Source organism: Anastrepha ludens, chromosome 2, assembly GCF_028408465.1.
Source record: "Anastrepha ludens isolate Willacy chromosome 2, idAnaLude1.1, whole genome shotgun sequence".
NCBI lineage: Eukaryota > Metazoa > Arthropoda > Insecta > Diptera > Tephritidae > Anastrepha > Anastrepha ludens.
The window spans coordinates 107,412,232-107,429,957 of record NC_071498.1 but is presented as its reverse complement, the minus strand read 5'-3'; the positions used below and the strand labels follow the sequence as shown (position 1 = coordinate 107,429,957).

The following is a 17,726-nucleotide window of genomic DNA, read 5'->3' as shown; positions in this document are numbered from 1 at the left end:
TATATCAAAGCGGCACGTAAGTGCTACTTGAAGTGTACCTGGGGTACTCTTGCCATTTCACCTACCTACCTACTTATGTTTGAAGTGAAATAACTTCGGTTATTTTAAAATTTTTAACAAACAAATCGTTTTATGTTTTAGTATGAAATAAGTACACTTAAATTATTTTATAGAAAACTACATATTTATATTAAAAAAATTCTTTGAGAAACTACAATAATAAATTTTGTTTTTGAAAATTTTTGGAAAAAAATTCTTTTCTCTTTTTTTGAGTATGAAATATGTGTTCTTAATTTTTTTTATAAATTTGAGATACAAATCATACATTTTTATTAAACATTTTTGGAATAAAAATTTATTTTAGAAAATAATTTTTTTTTCTTGAAAATTTGTGAAAAACAATTTTTTTTGAGAAAAAAACAATTTTTTTTGAGAAAAAAATCGTTTTATGTTTTAGTATGAAATAGGTATACTTAAAAATGTGTCTATTAAAGGTTTTTGAAAAAAGATTCTTCGAGAAAGTAATACATTTTTTTCCCATTTTTGGAAAAAAAATCTTTTCCCTTTTTTTGAGTATGAAATATTTATACTTTCTTTGAGAAAATAATTTGTTTTTTGAAAATTTTTGTAAATTTTTTTTTTTTTTTGGGAAAGAAAATTAAATATTTTGTTATTTTCTCAAACAAATTTCTTTTTGTAGTTTTTAATAAAAAAATAATTTCTTTAATAATCGCTAAATTTGTCTTCAATCTCTGCAAGGTTAAGAATTCCCATAACTTATCGAGTTTTATTATAGGTATGCAATATATGAGTGAAACGAGTCAGTGAAAAAACACCCAATAAATAAAAAGAAAAAATGTTTCTAAAATATAACTATGAATTAGTGCTGATGCTGTCATTTATTTTATATTCGTATAACAAATTCAAAATGCATATACGAGTATACCATAAATAAATATGTTTATATATATACATATATGCATGTACGTATATACATCGCCCCCTACCACGCAGTGAAAACTGGAATTGCCTAATGAAAAACAAAGCCTAGTTCAAAGAAGCGTGATTTTGCCAATTGTAGGCCACTTCGCTATTCACCAGAGAACGTCACATAGAGAAGAACTGCACACCAGGACCGTTCTTCAGTTAAAACTTGTGAACGATATTTTTCACAGTGAAAATCAATCGATTCCTATTTGAAAAACAATTTTGTTTTGTATATTATTAAGTAAGCTACAACTAGCGGTCCTAGTTGTCATCTGATGTGTTTTATAGTCGTACCGAATTATTGAAAAAAATGCGTTTCATTGCCTTCATGGAAAAGAGCAAAAGCGCGAACTACTCATGGTTCTAAGTTCACCAGAAGCGTACCACTTCGATACCACATTGTGAATTTATTTCTCTGGCTATTATTGTATCTATTACCTCTATGATTAGCTACACTTTGCTGCATTTGCTACTTGAATTTCTCCAAATATTTATGTATGTATTTGTGGGCAATAAATTTTTGATATTCTCTTCCTTTACTTTACCAACATTTCACGACGCTTTGTTGGCTTTATTGTAATTTGCGTTTATTGTATTATCCTCCAAAAAGTGTGATCGAGCGGCACAAAGCAATATTTGTAGGTGTTTCGTCCCAAAGCATGTTTTGTTGTTGAATATTTTCCTCAATTTAAACCTTTTTACTTTGCTAGTGCCTCTGTTGATGGCGAACGCGGATGGTTGAGTGTGTGTGCGTGTGACTGTGTGACTATGTACAAGAATGTGTTGATTTGGTTGAATATTAAACATGCATGTGTATGTATGCTCGCTTTCCTATCGCAGCCATATTTATTGTTAATGTGTTGACTAAAGCAGTTGAAACGGTTTCAACAGCAGCTACGGCAATAATAAGAAAACCTGCAAAAAGGACATGCAAAACCAGCAACACGGAAATACCCTTTCAAAAGTTTCATCGTATTTGTATTTTTTGCTTTTAGTTTAGCATTTAAACGCTGGGTTAGAAGAATGGGCTCCGTTGTACAGTTATCTTTATAGCAACTATGTGTGTGTACAAGTGTGTTTGTATGTGTACATATATTTATGTTAAGTTCATAAGTTGGTATGCGTACAAACTCACCTGGCATGCGTCAACGGTATTATTGTCGGTGGATTTGGCGGCTGCTGTGGCACGATAAGCCCACGCCTAGGCGGTCCTCGTTGTGGCAGTGAAATATCTCCGGCGGATCTTAATGAAATTACTCCAACACTCTCACGATTCGAGGTGAAACGAACACGACCACCCTGTGGATTAGAAATAACAAAAATAAAGAAAATTATATTACATACAAATATTCTGTGTATTCGTAAAGAAAGATGCAAAGGAGGCAGCAGTTAATGCTAGTAAAAACAGCTGTGGTCTGTTGGGAAAAAGTTCAGAGTTATGAAAATTTAACGAAGTTTATAAAAGTTTACAAAAAACGCGCTGCATCTAAGCAATTCATGTACATCGTATTTAAAATATGTACGACATTCAGTTGTGTAGCAATGTATCGGGGTTTCCAATAGAGACATACGATTTATTTTAATATATTAAAATTTTGTAAATAATATTTAAAAAAAAAAAAACCAGATTAATTGAGATATCAGACTGAAATTTATTTGAGTTGTAGTACATCTATCACTTGTCGCTGGTTTGACCACCGTAGTGCGCGATTCTTGGGGGCAAGTTTTCCTCTACTTTTCCACACATATTGGCCGAAAGGTTAACAATTTATAGTCGATATTTTTCCTGAGCTTCTCTAATCAAGCTTCGTTGCTTTTAATTATCGAAAGTCTTCATTTCTTCAGTTAATTTGATCTTCACCTACAGTTGTACGTCGCTTCCAAATGGCAGATGGTTTTTTATGAGATGGGTTTTCATGACAGAAATGCACTCAGTTTTTTGTTATTGCTGCCCGAGATTTAGATGCCTCGTATATATTATATTTTAGCAGCTGGCAGAGTTAAAAGTAACATCCGACTTTCAAAGTATTCAGTAGGGCTTGCAATATATTAATCATCGCTTCACGTTTGCCAAAAGAGCCAAAATTATTAAATAATATTAAACACTATGGGCTCAGTTGTAGAAACTCCGATTTGGATTGTCTTCTCGGTTGAAGCCCATTTTAGTCACATCGGCTAGGTCAACAAACAAAATTGCCATTATTGGAGCAAGCACAATCCACGGGTGTTCCACCAATCATTAATGCATCCACAAGCGCATTAACTGAACTTTCGAAATGATTAACAAGACACAGCTACAGTTAATGGTACTTGGCATATAGCAATTTTGGGCCAAGGTCTTTTATTTTTTTTTTTTTTTGTGGTGGGTGAGGAGGGTTTAAAATGCCTTCGCACTTACAGCGGCCGTCGTCAACTGCGTTGAATGGTGTAGCCACTAAAACAATCCCTCTTCCTCTTCTGGGGAGACTCCCTTCCCGGAACTACCTTGCCTTACTTCGGGAAGGCCCAGAACGTTGTCCATTAAATGGACTAACACTATTCATCCACATCTGGGTCCACCATATTTGTAGCCAGCTTCATGCTGTAGCCTCGTCTTCTAATGTCTCAGTGCTCTCAGGTTCCTTTCACATGGGCGTACGGAAGTTATACGCTATCGAGGTTTCTTTTGCATCAACAGCAAAGAAGATGTTGCGATAATATTATACCGTCTAATGCCGTTGTGAGCACGAGACTCGACCGTCTGTTATTTGTCGTCAGTTCGTAGACAGTCCACCTCCTATCGAGGGCTGATTTGTTTTTCCCTGCGTTTTGCGCTTCCACTCTGCGCGTTGCAGGTGCGACAATATCCTCCTTGCAAAACTTTTAACAGCGTTCCAATATTCATGTGATGAACACACGTTATTAATTAAGCTGTCTGGGCTCAGCTGTTCGCCCAAGACTAACTCAAGCGTTCGGCGTTCTTCGTTGAAACGATCGCAGTAGAAACACACTTTCTCTGCGCTTTCTATTGCATTCTTGCAGCTTGGACAGAACGAAGTGTTCTCCATGTGAAAACGATGGAAGTACTCCAAGAAACATCCGTGACCGCTCAATATTTGGGTTAAATAGTAATGTACGTCACCGTGCCTTCTAGTCACCCATTGGCTAATATTGGGGATAAGTCTATAGGTCCAAAGTCCGTTAATAGACGAGTCCCAGCTCCTTTGCCATTTTTGTAACGAATGAAGACGTTCTGCAGCTTTCGCTTCAGTTGTCGGCTTTAATCCTTGTCTGACATAAAGTTGTCCCATTTCCTGCACAAGTATATTTATTGGGAGCTTTCCAGCGATAACGCAAACCGCGACGTCTGATACGGTCCTGTAAGCGCACGCGACTCTTAGTGCATTTCGACGGTGCACATCTGATTCCCATTCACTAATTTGATTTCAAAAAAACATCACTCAACACTCGATGAAAATAACAAAGTTTATTCAGTCTTTCTCTTGATGTATCGCAAGCTTTCGACAAAGTATGATACGAAAGGGATTCCTGCAAAAGCTCAAGTCCACGCTACCAAAAGAATGCTGCGAGCTGCTCTCGTCGTATCTTACTTATGGGTACTTTTGCGTAAAACACGAAAATGCATATTTGCCGTTAAAAAATATAAACGTAGGCGTTCCAAAGTAAAGCACCTTAGGCCTCTGCTACATCTCCTGTATATCCACGGCCGACCATCGCAAATCAATAAGTAACTGCATTATTTGTGGATGTCAGTTACAGCCGATGACGCTGTCGAAACGCAACGAATAAACTAAAGGAAACTGTTAAAAAAAGCAAGTCCGCATTTAGTTTTTTTCTTAAAAAGTGCTAATTACAAGCCACTCTTAATAGATGCACCGATAATTTCATACTTCAATGAGACCAAATATCTGGGCAAAACACTGGATGTCAAATTGCGCTTTAAAGCTCAAGTAAAGAAAAAACGAAAGCAACTTGACTTGAAATTAGGTTCAAATGAAAAGCTCCTCGCAAGAAACAGACAAAAAACCATTGCTATTGAAATACACAAACGTAAATGGAGATGGATGGTGGTGTGCCCCATTCGCAAACTAGCTAACGAAATAAGCAGAACGGCGTTAGAATGAAACCCTCAAGTACATCGCCATCGCCACAGAGGACATCTTAAAAGATCTTGGTGATGTAGCCATTTTGATGTGTTTTTAGGAGTCGACGAAAACCTAACGTGGTCCCAGATCAAAGCAAAAGCGAACAATGGTAGGCTTTTGCTTCGGAACTATGCGACTCTAATCGGCGCGACAGCAGCAAATAATAATAATAATAATACATTATATTATATTACAGAAGTTTTCGCCATCCTAAAAGTAGCCGAATGGATAATCGAGAGGAGATGGAGCGGGAAGCAAACCTCAAAGATTGTTCAAGAATGTAAGAAGAAGCTTAATTCTGTCTCAAGACAAAACAGGTTTGTACTTATATGGGCTCCGGGACACTCCGGTGTTCAAGGAAACGAAATTGCCGACGAATTGGCAAACCGTGGATCAGCGGTGCCCCCACAGGGGCCAGAGCCAATAATCGGAATCAGTTCCGCAGGAATCAAGAATTGGATCAGCGATTATGTAGGCAATCTACATAAAGAGCGATGGTCCGGTCTGGAACGCTGCAGAACTGCAAAGTGTTTTGTGACAAATCCGAACAGAAAACTGACAAACTTTCTACTAAAACTTAGAAGGAAAGATATTCGGTTGATCGGCATGATTACAGGACACAACCCATGGGGTCAGCATATGACCACCATTGGAATCATCGAGAACCCGGTATGCCTGTCATGCTTGGAGGAGGCGAATAGCACTGAGCACTTTCTCTGTGAGTGTCCTGCCTTTGCGAGAGTAAGGCTACGAGTATTGGGTTCCGATGTCATGAGAATGAGTAATATTCGTTCCCTAAAACTGGAGGATATTTACAGATTTGCCAAAGAATCTGGAAAACTCTCACAGGACTAACTACCTCTATTTCTGTCTCTATTCTTTCCTATCTCTTTCTCTGATACTTTTCTCCTTCCCTCCTTGACTATCTACCCCTCTTTCCAGAGCTTTAAATACAATGGGCTTTTTAGCCTGAGTGTTTTAGGAGCCACCAAATCTCCTGGTGCTCCTTGGCTCGACCTTTTCAAACTCAATTCCAATTCAAATTCACATCATTGGTAGGCGCTCAAGCTTATCAATTCGCAACAAATCACTTATTTAGAAAGCAGTTTGAACTTATGGTATACAATTCTGGCATCCGCTAGCTAAGAGTACATCTTCTAGTTTGTATACCAACTATGAGCGAAGTAACGAAGCAATTTGCCATAGCTTACAAGCGGCGACTAAAAATCATATCATCGTTGCAGCATCCAGCTTACATCGGCTGAATATTTCTCGAAGACGTTTAAACCACATCACGGTAGCCCACCTTATGGAGAGCTAGTAGCTATTATATTGTAAAATGCTTCTTGAAATTGCACAACGCTTCTAAAAATTGAATAAGAATCGTTAATACAGAAAAAAAAAATGTATTTTCGTGCCGTTCTTATCTGAAAAATACTCTATACGAGTATAATAATTAAATCTGCTTTTGTTCCTAAATACAAAATTTTTACTTCACTCTTGAAGAACCCTTTACTACGCAAGAAAAGCTTTCTTCTGTTTAAAGCAATTTGAGTTGTTATCGTTAGCTTCAAATAAAGCTATTTTTGTGCTGAGACCAAATTTCTCTGGAGAATTGTATGTACTTTATGTACAGAGAGGTATTCTTTTGAAGGAGTGCGCACATTTTTTATAAGTAAATAAAAGGGATTGGCTGGATATTTCGTTTTATAAAATTGAAAAATTTGACGAATTTCGACGAATCATATTAAATTGTAATCAAGTCGTTGACTTAGAAAATTTCAAAGAGTGCTTTAAATTCTTTCGAGTCTGATGTATAGAATAATACCCAAGTGAAGTACGTAATTAAATTTGAGTTTCGAGATGATTTTTTTTAAAAGAGCTTTTCCAAACCAAAGACAACAGAGCACAAATCGGATTTTAAGGAATTTCTAAGGAGGCTTCTGAAGATTATAAAGCGTTTTTCAGTAAGGGCGCTTCAACTTTTTTTTTTGAATAAAACACAAACGGTTCGACTTTTTAACTAATATAATTTTTTTTTATTATCGAGTTTGAACGTATACATTTAAGTAAGCAATTCGATTTCTTTTGCATGACCACCGCGTGCACGTTTTACGAAGTCCAATCGTTGAACCCAATTTTCGACCACTCTTTTGCATAAATCGGCCGAAATTCCAGCAATTTCGCGTTCAATATTGGCTCTGAGCTCACAAATCGTCGCCGGCTTGTTACTGTAGACCAATGACTTCACATAACCCCAAAAAAAATAGTCTAGGGGCGTTAAATCACACGAGCGCGGCGGCCATTCGACCGGTCCATTTCTGGAAATAATGCGCTCATCGAACTTACTCTTCAACAAATCAATTGTAGCTTGTGCTGTGTGGCTTGTGGCCCCGTCCTGTTGAAACCACATGTCGTCTAAGTCCATACCATTCAATTGCGGCCAAAAATAATCGTTTATCATGTCGCGGTATCGATTTCCATTCACAGTAACGTGGCGATCGTTCTCGTCAACGAAAAAATATGGGCCAATTACGCCGCCGGCATGTAAACCGCACCAAACAGTGATTTTTTCGGGATGCAACGGTGCCTCATGAATCACGTGTGGATTACTTTTTGCCCAGTAACGCATATTTTGCTTGTTGACAAAGCCATTGAGTCAAAAGTGACCTTCATCACGGAATGGCCGTAATGCTCTTAAAGTAGCAGCAACAGAACGATTATTTTCATAAAAAATTTGCACTATTTGCAATTGTTGCTCAAGTGTGTAGCGTTCCATGATGAAATGTATAGTAATGAAGTTTACAAATGCAAGCGAAAAATAAAAAATATTGCGTCGTTCGCCCTCCCTATCGGAAAAAAGTTGAAGCGCACCTATTGAAAAACGCTTTATGTCCAATAAGCAGCAATAGATCTATGGCCACAAAGCAACATAACTCAGGCTGTCGCGCAAATTAAAGGGTTATATCTAGTAGAATTTTGGAAATTAGACCACTCGGCATCGTGCCACCATGCGAGGTCGCATGAGAAACAAAACATTAAAAAAAAAAACAGAATTATTAGGTTAACATCTCCCGCACAGGCTACCTTCGTTGGAAAATCCATCACGTTTTCCATTAACAAAGATCAACTAAAATGCTTTTTTGGTACAATTTTCTTACAGCTTCCCTTTATATGATAATTTCATTATGCAGCTAAAAAGTTGTCCATTTGCGGCCACCAAATTATTCCACTCAATACAAAAGCAATAGTTCCATATTTGCCATTTGTCAGAGTACTTATGTGTGTATGTATGTACATATTCCTAATAAATTTATAACAATTTGCCTTAACGACAAATGTTCAGATATTTTCGTTTTTTTTTTACTCTGCGTGGTTTCTGCTCCTTTTTGCATTCAATTCAAATGGATTCTGGATTCAATGAAAAATTTATTTACCCCAACAAAGAGACCAGCAAATATTTGTCGCAGTTTTTTGTGTGCTTTTGTTTCCTCGCTCTTACCCCTCCTGCGTATGTATTATAAATTCTCTGGGCAACTAACAAAATTTGACATCAAAGTAAACTGAATCGAAATTGAAGGATTTGATGCGGAGTCAAAAACCACTTGCGAAAAGCCACAAAGCTCATAAATCAGACAAAAAAAAACAGTTTGGCGTTTAATCTGGCACCAATAGCAACAACAACTAAGTCAAATGCAGTGGCCTCAAGGAAACGTCAAGCGCGGTTTCCGATTACGCTGCAGGCCCAGGCGCCGTTACCAAAACAGCAAAAACAGCTAAAAATATAGAGAAATTCCAAAACGCGGCAAGGAATCGAAGCTGTCTACTTATTGAGATTATGGAAATCGGATGCTGTAGAGAACAGCATCTTCGTCATCGGCAAATACCTAAACCCTGTCATTTTGGTGGGTGGCACCCGTATTCGGTGCGCAGTTTCTCAAGAATTATGCATTTTTGTGATGTAAATAAACAAAGTGAATTTCAATAAAAAAAAAGAAAGAAAAAAAAAGAAATAGCAATAAAAGAAAGCAAACGAATAAAGTGAAAACAGTAAATTGAAAAAAGGAAAAATAAAACGTTCACGGAGTGAGGCAGACGGCTAAGAAAACTTATACGTGCACTACCGAACCCAAAATCAAAGCGAAGAAAATATATTCAGCGTGTAATTTAATAAAGCGATTGCAAATAAAATTGAAGAAAAGTGCGCTGCAGCCAAGGCAGAGACACACGCAGACAGACAAAAAATAGAAAAAGAAAAATAAAATGCAGGAAAAAATGGGAAATGGGGAAAATGGAAAATACAAATAATGATTGCTAACTGCAAAAAGGCAAATTTTTTGTAAAGAATACGCCAGAGCGAAATCAGCAATGAAGCGTAGCATGGCACAGCTTCAATGAACTTGAACTAAAACCGCACGCAAGGGCGCACCCGACTCCGGTTCGTGGTTTTGCAAACAGTGAGTTGTGGGGTGAGGAAGTGTAGTATTTCCGCATTGTCGGTTAGGGATGTGAAAACTAATGTGAAATTGTTGCTGGGCTGTCAGGGTTACCTATAGTATTAACTGTTTGGGGTTTTTGGGGTCAATGAGGTATCACTTAATAAATTTCGTTTTATGAGTATTTAAAAATAATTTCAAATAACATTTTTTAGAAAGAATTAATTCAAATATAATGTAAAATTATTTCAAAAGGTGAAGTTGAAGTCAAGAAATAAACTAAAAACGAAAATATTATTTGCTTTGTAGGAGGATCGACCATCGTAGCGTTTGGTATTTGAACTGTGTTTTTTTTTTACTTCAACAACTAAAAATATTTCACACACGGGGTACGTCAGAAATTTAGTTTATTGTTATGCAAGCACGCAAGGTTACCGGGAAATTCGTCTAAGATATTTGATTTTTAATTAATTTGATTAGATGACACGATGTCTAAACCTTCACCGTTTTTAGGATATTCGTTTTGGAAGATTGTGTTTAAGGTAGTAGTCTGGTAACTTATTTTGAAAATTTCGAATTTCGGTTTTTTACATATTTTGAAAGTGCGATATATTGGTAATATACTGTACAAATTATAGACCGAAATTCGAAATATTGACGAAATCATAGCACATACATGAGAGCGGCTCGTACTTGCGCGGCTCAATTGCTAAAACTTTGAACGCGTTTTTCTCAAAACAACGTTTTTCCAGATGGCCGTCGTGAAAACAAATTTTCTATGTAACGGATTGAGCTGAAATTTAGATATGTTTTTCTACACATTAATAGTGCTGGCGGGTAGTAGATTTAATTTATTTCGTCCCTAACTTTCCATTTTTTAGTCCGATTTCCACTTTAAAAAAAGGCAATTTTCTTACGAAGTCCGCCATTTTGTTATTTTTTGTCAAACCCATTTGATCTTACTACCCGCCAGAACGACAAGCACACTGATTAATAAGCAATTTGTTTCTTCTGTTTCAGATGACCACAAGTGACGAAATCACGCGGGCCAGCCACTGTACCTATTTTTTTTTTGCCGCTTGCTGCAGTGTACAAAAATAGTATCAAAATATTAAAAAAAAAAAAAATTTTTTGTACACCTTCTGATACCTTTAATAACATATCAGAAAATCAAACCGATTGAATTTTATTTTCCCTTCCAAAAAATGTCCCAAACATGGCCTCAAAAAACGTGTAAGTTACCAGACTACTACCTTAAACAATTTTTTTTTTAAGTTAGTTGTGTGTGTCCGACTATTTTGCAGTATTTAGTTAAATAGGTACGACAACTCAAGAAAATCATCAATAAAATTTGAGTCAAGCCCTGACAGTTAAAAATTACTGCTTGGTAAAATTTTGAATTTACGATTTTTCACAAAGTATTTTTTACTTCACGTCATAAAAAAAAATTCCTACTTGTATGAAAACTATATTGCAAATTATTTTCAAAACTAGCACGTTTTTTTAGCTACTGAATATCACTGATTTTTGACATTTTGCTTGATGGCGCTAGGGCTTTTTCTTGCCTATAAAAAATGCGTGTACTTTGTGTGGAAGAGAAGGTGCGGCACCTTAGCGAAAAAATAGTCAAAAATCAAAGGTATTTTGTAGTTACTTGAAACTTCCACTCACAATGTTAGAATTCAATTTACAGTAACACTGCATACTCAGAAAAATTCTAAGAATTCTGGTTAAAAAGTTCAAAGTTTGAAAGAAATTTTGAAATATTTTGTATAGGTATATTTAAAATTTCGGGTTTTATGGTTCCCTTATGGTATGAACCATATTTTTAGAAAACAATACTGGTTTGTTTATAATTTTGCAAAGAGAGGGAATGTGAGGATAAATCATAAAAATACCCTTATTATTACTGGTAGCTAGGGTAATAATATTCTGATTGCGATATTTGATAAAAAAAAAATATCTAATAATTATATTATAATGAAACCTCCGCGCATTGATAACATTATATTATCAAAAAACTATGGATTATGCAGGGAGTGTAAAAAAATAAACAGATTTACTTCTAATAAGATTTGTCTGCCTCTTTGCATGCAATGCCAATATTCAGATCCGAATAATCGAAATCGACGAGCCCATCAGGTGAAGGACGTTTCTGAGCAGAATAAAAGCTATTCTTAACCCTAACAATATTTCTCCAACAGAGAAGCAAATAGAGTAATAGAGCATTAAAATTACCCTTTAAAACGAAAAATTGAAATCCCAAAGAAAAACTGTGCTTTAGGTAAAACATTTTGCTCTCATATTTGGAATTTTATTCAATAAAATTAAATAATTTTTCGAAAAAAAATGACGCACGTTTCGTGTTTTGTTTCACTGTCAAACATCTTCAGTTTGGTCTATAATTTAACCATGAATCGGCTTACAAACGAACAACGCTTGCAAATCACTGAATTTTATTATAAAAATGCGTGTTCTGTTAAGAAAGTTTAAAGTCGAAAAATTGTGTTCAGCGACGAAGTTCATTTTTGGATCAATGGGTACGTAAATAAGCAGAATTGTCGATTTTGGAGTGAAGATCAGCCAGAAGAATTGCAAGAGCTACCAATGTATCCAGAAAAGGTCACAGTTTGGTGCGGTTTATGGGCTGGAGGTATTATTGGATCGTACTTCTTCAAAGATGCTGCGAATGGTAACGTAACTGTGAATGGTGAGCGCTAACGTGAAATGATATCGAACTTTTTTTTGCCCAAAATGCAAGAGCTTGACTTGCATGACCTGCGGTTTCAGCAGGACGGTGCCACATGCCACACAGCACGCGTAACAATGGACTTGTTGAGAGGCGAGTTCGGAGAACAATTTATTTCACGTTTGGGACCTGTCAATTGGCCACCCAGATCGTGCGATATAACACCTTTAGATTATTTTTTGTAGGGCTATGGTAAAGCTCATGTCTATTCAGACGACTCTGCTTCAATTAACGCATTGGAAGACAACATTAAAGCATTTATATGTGAGACACCGGCCGAAACATTGGAAAGAGTATGCCAAAGCTGGACTAAGCGGATGGACTATTTGAAGCGCAGTCGCGGTCCACATTTGCATGAAATAATTTTCAAACATTAAATTATACGGACTGTACTATCGATTTAAATAAAAATTTCATGCATTTTTCAGAATTTTACGTGTGTTTTTTTAAAAACTTTCCTATATCTCTTAAAAATCACCCTTTATAAAAAAAAAATCATATATATAGACCCATTGAGCTCATATTCCAAAAAGTTAAGTGAATACCTATACTTTTCCAAACAGTTGGCCTACTAGGTGGAGCTCGGACCTAAATATTTTGAGATATCATATATTTGATCTTTTTTAATTCCAATTCAGAATAACGTATAATAATATGGATTGAGTTCACCACGACTACTCGAGAGACAGTATAGGGAGTTAAAAGAACTTTCGATCGTTGAATTAATAGATTGTCTGTCTTAAAGCCCTGATTGGGCAACTGCTGATTTAATTTTGCACCCAAAAAAAAAAAAATTCAATGCCTGAAGAAGTTGTTGGAATAATTCAAATAGCTCATTTTGAGCGTCACAAGTGCTTGTTATTATTTTAATGTGCTTTCACTATTAAGCGCAAAATATAAAAGGCAAGCCTCGTATTTGGCAAACTGATCACACCTTTATCGTCAGATTTTAGGTTATTACATTTAGATGGGTGAATTTATTTACCACAGTATTTGTTGGTTTCTGCTTATAAAAAAAATAAGTAGAGCTAGACCTATTTAGACTTTGTATTAATCGAGATTATTATCGCAGCTTCGACAAAAAGCTTTTTTACCATACGTATCTGGTGGCCAGACAACTGGATATCTAACACCGAATCTCATTGACCAATCGCAACTGAAATAAGGGAACGTAAGTGGAAGTAACTTGGCCATACCCTACGGAAAGGTGGCACTGAAATCAGCAGACACGCACTGGACTGGAACCCCCAAGGACAGCGCAGAAGAGGCAGACGTAGGAGTTCTTGGCGATGGTGCATCGAAGAGAAATACGTGGCAGCAAGTAAAAAATATATATCCGGGAATCGCACAAAATGGAAGAATTTTAGTTTGGTCCTATGCTCCGCAACGGAGACGAAGGAATGATGATGGGGTGTATCATGGTTACGTCTGCGCTAGAAAATTTTATAATAAAAGGGACCAAAAAGATCCTTTAAATTATATATAGCATAACGTCGTTGCGCTGTCAAAGCCATTTATGTGATTTTTGGAGATCTTTTATTGGATATTGCATATTTTATTAAGACTATCTATTTCCCAAATTTTTAAATTCGCCATTTTTTTTATCTACTTTGACTTAGAGGTGATCAACAATAGCTATGAGCTCGATGTGCTCTGTACTAGAAATATTCAAAAATATTGATTTGCTCTGCTGAACAGTTACTGAAAAACCGATAAATATTCTTGTGAGTGCAACGAGGATAAGCTTTTTCTGAAAAAAGCCCCCCTTTTTAAATTTTCCCCGTTTTCTTCGCACTCTTCTTCCTATTTACAACTCCGAATTATCATAACTAATTTTATGAAAATCCCCTAGCAGTACATTTTAATCAGTTTTATCCCAAAATAATGTAGTGACACGTATTTCAAATTTTACATTTCCTACTGCAACTCTAAAAAATCTTAAGATTTGCAGTATTTCCATATTCTTGCATATTTGGCAATCCTAACTGAAACATGTAAATACGAGTAGAGATTATTATATACGAATAGGATGCATTTACATAAGCAAGTGAATAAGCGACTTGCACGCACAAATTCGAAAAAGTATTTCAATTATTGGCGAAATGTTCAAAAGATCCGTCAATCTCAGCAACAAAAAGCATAAAAAAGGAAAATACTACTTACATATAAATAAAAAAATTAAAGAAAAAACCGAATTTGAGGCGGACATATTTGTCCACTAGAAAACAAAAAAAAAGGTAATCACTTAAAGGTTGAGATGAGCTTCCGTCGCCCTTAGGTCACAGCCAACTGACAGTGGATTTTCGTGAAACAATCACAAAGAGAAGACCGGATGTCACAAAATAATGGTCTGCATTAGAAAATAAAAGAAAAATATGGAAAATTTTTTGCATTGTAGTTTTGGTTTGTGGTTAGAGCTGGCATTGATGCCTCAAACGGGGTTAAAATACGTTTACAAAAAGTCTCTGAAAAGATCAAAAATTACTGATAGTTTCAAGTATTTTTTCGGCTGCTACAGCCCGGCGCCGTAGCCGAATCAGTTGCTGCATGACTACCATTCGGAAGTGCCCAGGTTCGAATCTCCAGGTATGAAACATCAAATGATAGAAGAAGTGTTTTCTAATAGCAGTCGCCCTTTTGGCGGGCAATGGCAAACATCGTGGACTATTTCTGTAATGAAAAAGCTCCTCATAAAAAAAGTGTTGCTATTCGGAGTCGGCATAAAACTGAAGATCTCTCGATTTGTGGAACAACATCAAGACCCACATCAGTATAATATTGTAGTACCATTAATAGTACCACGAAACGGAATGAGAGGGAAAGAATTATGCTTCGTGTTTCACTAGGTTGAAGGCAAATTAGAAGTAGACGCGAGTTGTAGGAAGGCCTATACCTTCAGAGTATTTTAGAGATCGCGAAGGAAACTTTAGAAATACCAAGTTGACCATGTTCGAGTCTCCCTATAGCAAACTGAGACTAAGGCATTCAAATGAATGCTTCCAATCCGGCTTAGAGGAGGATAAAAAGATCAGTTTTAGGGTATAATGGTTTGAGAAATTCGACCCTTTGCGATACACATAGCCCAAAACTGAATAAGGTTTAAAGATAATTAGAAAGACTATAGAGATAATTAAAACAAAAGAGAAGATAAACAGAAATATTACCAAGGTATTTAATTTCTTCGGCAGACTGAAATGTTTTGTTCAAAATCCACACGATATGTGCTATCCATTGAGGACATACATATACCCTATTATCTGAAAGTGCCGCGAATAATTAGATAAAAACAAAACAGAGTTAAATTGCAGGCAAATTTATTTTATCTCCTTCAAAATATGACCCCTCTGAAGCAACACACATGTGCCAACATTTAACTTAGTCCTCCATGCACCCTGGTAGGCCGACGAAGGAATGGCCTTCTCTTTGATCTCCTCTATTGACTGAAATCTTCTTCCACGAAGTGGTAACTACAACTTGGGAAACAAAAAGAAGTCGCAGGGGGCCATATCAGGTGAATACGGTGCTTGCACGATGATATTTACTTGGTTTTTGGTCAAATAATCCAGCACAATTTGGGCTCGGTGCGATTGTGCGTTATCACCATGCAAAATCCAAGAATTGTTTGGCCACTTTTCGTCCGGCCAGGCAGACATTAATAATCAGATGGCGCTAAAAAGTTGCAGATGTGTGTCTTACAGTCCTACCAACATAAGAAAAAAATATGGACCATTTCCCACGTTCTCGGTTCGTTTAAATTAAACCTTCCCGGTACTTTCTGGTCATAGGGTATGTGGCTATGGAGGACTACAAGGACGCAAGAAATGTAGGAGCATGCAATTGTTATACATACCTACATATGTACAAATCACATCTATTTTGAAATTTCTAATTTTTTTTATCGCGCCCGCTCATTCGTTCATAACATCAGGTGGCCATGTACATAGAATCTGTTGCAAGGCGTAGAAAACCATGGCCATTCTGACACTCTCCGATCTGCAGAATTTGTTCAACAAATGCAAGCGATCATTGACAAGGATCCTTTCAAATTCAGTGAGAACCAAAATTAAATACCCAGCAGCGCTTGAGATGTTATGGTTTCTTTTCTGACGAAAAAATTTTTGACCAAGACCAAAAGACCAACCGCTCGAATGATGGATTACTATGTTTCAATATTACAGAGATTCTTGTTGTCATATTCACGAAATTTCTAGCTATTGTTATGGTTCTAGGTGTTATGGGCAACAACGAGCATATCGTTCCACGACACATCTTTACTCAAGGATTTCAGGTGAATTCTGCTACATATATCGAGGTTCTAGTGAAAGTAGTGAACCCCGAGATTGATAGTGTAAGCGGTGACAGCTGATACACTCCTCTGTGCGTTCACACAAAATGATGGCCACACAAGATTGGATGACTGAAAACTTCCATTACCACATAACACCGTACTTATGGCCACCCACCTAACTCTCCAGATCTCAAACCCTTGGATTACTACGTAGGGGTGTAGTGGAGCGTGAAACCAAAAAGCATCCTTACAGCATGATTTACTAGTATTCTCAGATGGCTGAATGAAGAGCATTTGACTCGGGTATGCAATCAGTTAAAGCACCTAATGGAAAGTTTATTGTATGATTTTATAGATATGTAATATTTAAGTTAAGGATGCTTGCTGATTAATGTAACTCTTAAGTTGCATAGTAGGAAGTATTTGAGGTATTCAGAGCTTTTGAAAAGGTAATACGATAGCATTTTTTATATTTAAAAAAACCAGAGACTTCTGACACCAAAGAAGCAGCGAGTTTAACTCCGCTGCATCAGTGGCGTTACTTATAATAAAAAAATAATTTAAAATCAACGGCGTATAATTGGCATTTACTAACTGGTGAATAAAACAGAAAGTACAGGCGCCGCAATACTTCCTTGCTTAACGCCGTTAATTTTTATCACGTAACGCCTATTGGTTTAGTAAGAATTTAGCCGTTGTAGGAGTGAGGAGTGAAATCCTCCTTTAGGAAGTTTAAGAAGTAGTATTTTATCAAGCGGTTTCAAAAAGTCCATATATAAGTATATGCAATAAACTTGAGATCGAGCTAAATATTAGTCAAAGCAGCATTCACTGAAAACTGCTAGATTCGAAACTGAAAATGATATGCTTCGTTTTGACTACTAGCCACAAGGATAAAAAACCGACTCAGCGGGCTATCGTTCTTAAATGCAAAAACTATACAGAGGCTAACACCAAAGCTTATACAATTTTGCCACTAAACTCAGCTCCGACACTCCTTCTTAACTAGATTACGTTCCGTTTAATGGACTAGCAATTATGTAATTTTTAGAAGCTCCTTGTCATAACCTTTTGCGCATAAATATTTGGCTATCCGTCACTTGATCTTTACGACTCTGTAC

The 17,726-nt window shown here is 36.5% G+C and overlaps 1 protein-coding gene across 1 annotated transcript in view; it reads right to left on the bottom strand.

Moving 5' to 3' along the window:
- LOC128855045 (uncharacterized) overlaps window positions 1-17,726 on the bottom strand; it is a 105,709-nt gene that overhangs the window by 36,567 nt on the left and 51,416 nt on the right. Inside the window, exon 9 of the mRNA XM_054089627.1 lies at window positions 2,123-2,286. Within this exon, the coding sequence (XP_053945602.1) occupies window positions 2,123-2,286 (164 nt within the window). The remainder of the gene's footprint in view (window positions 1-2,122; window positions 2,287-17,726) is intronic.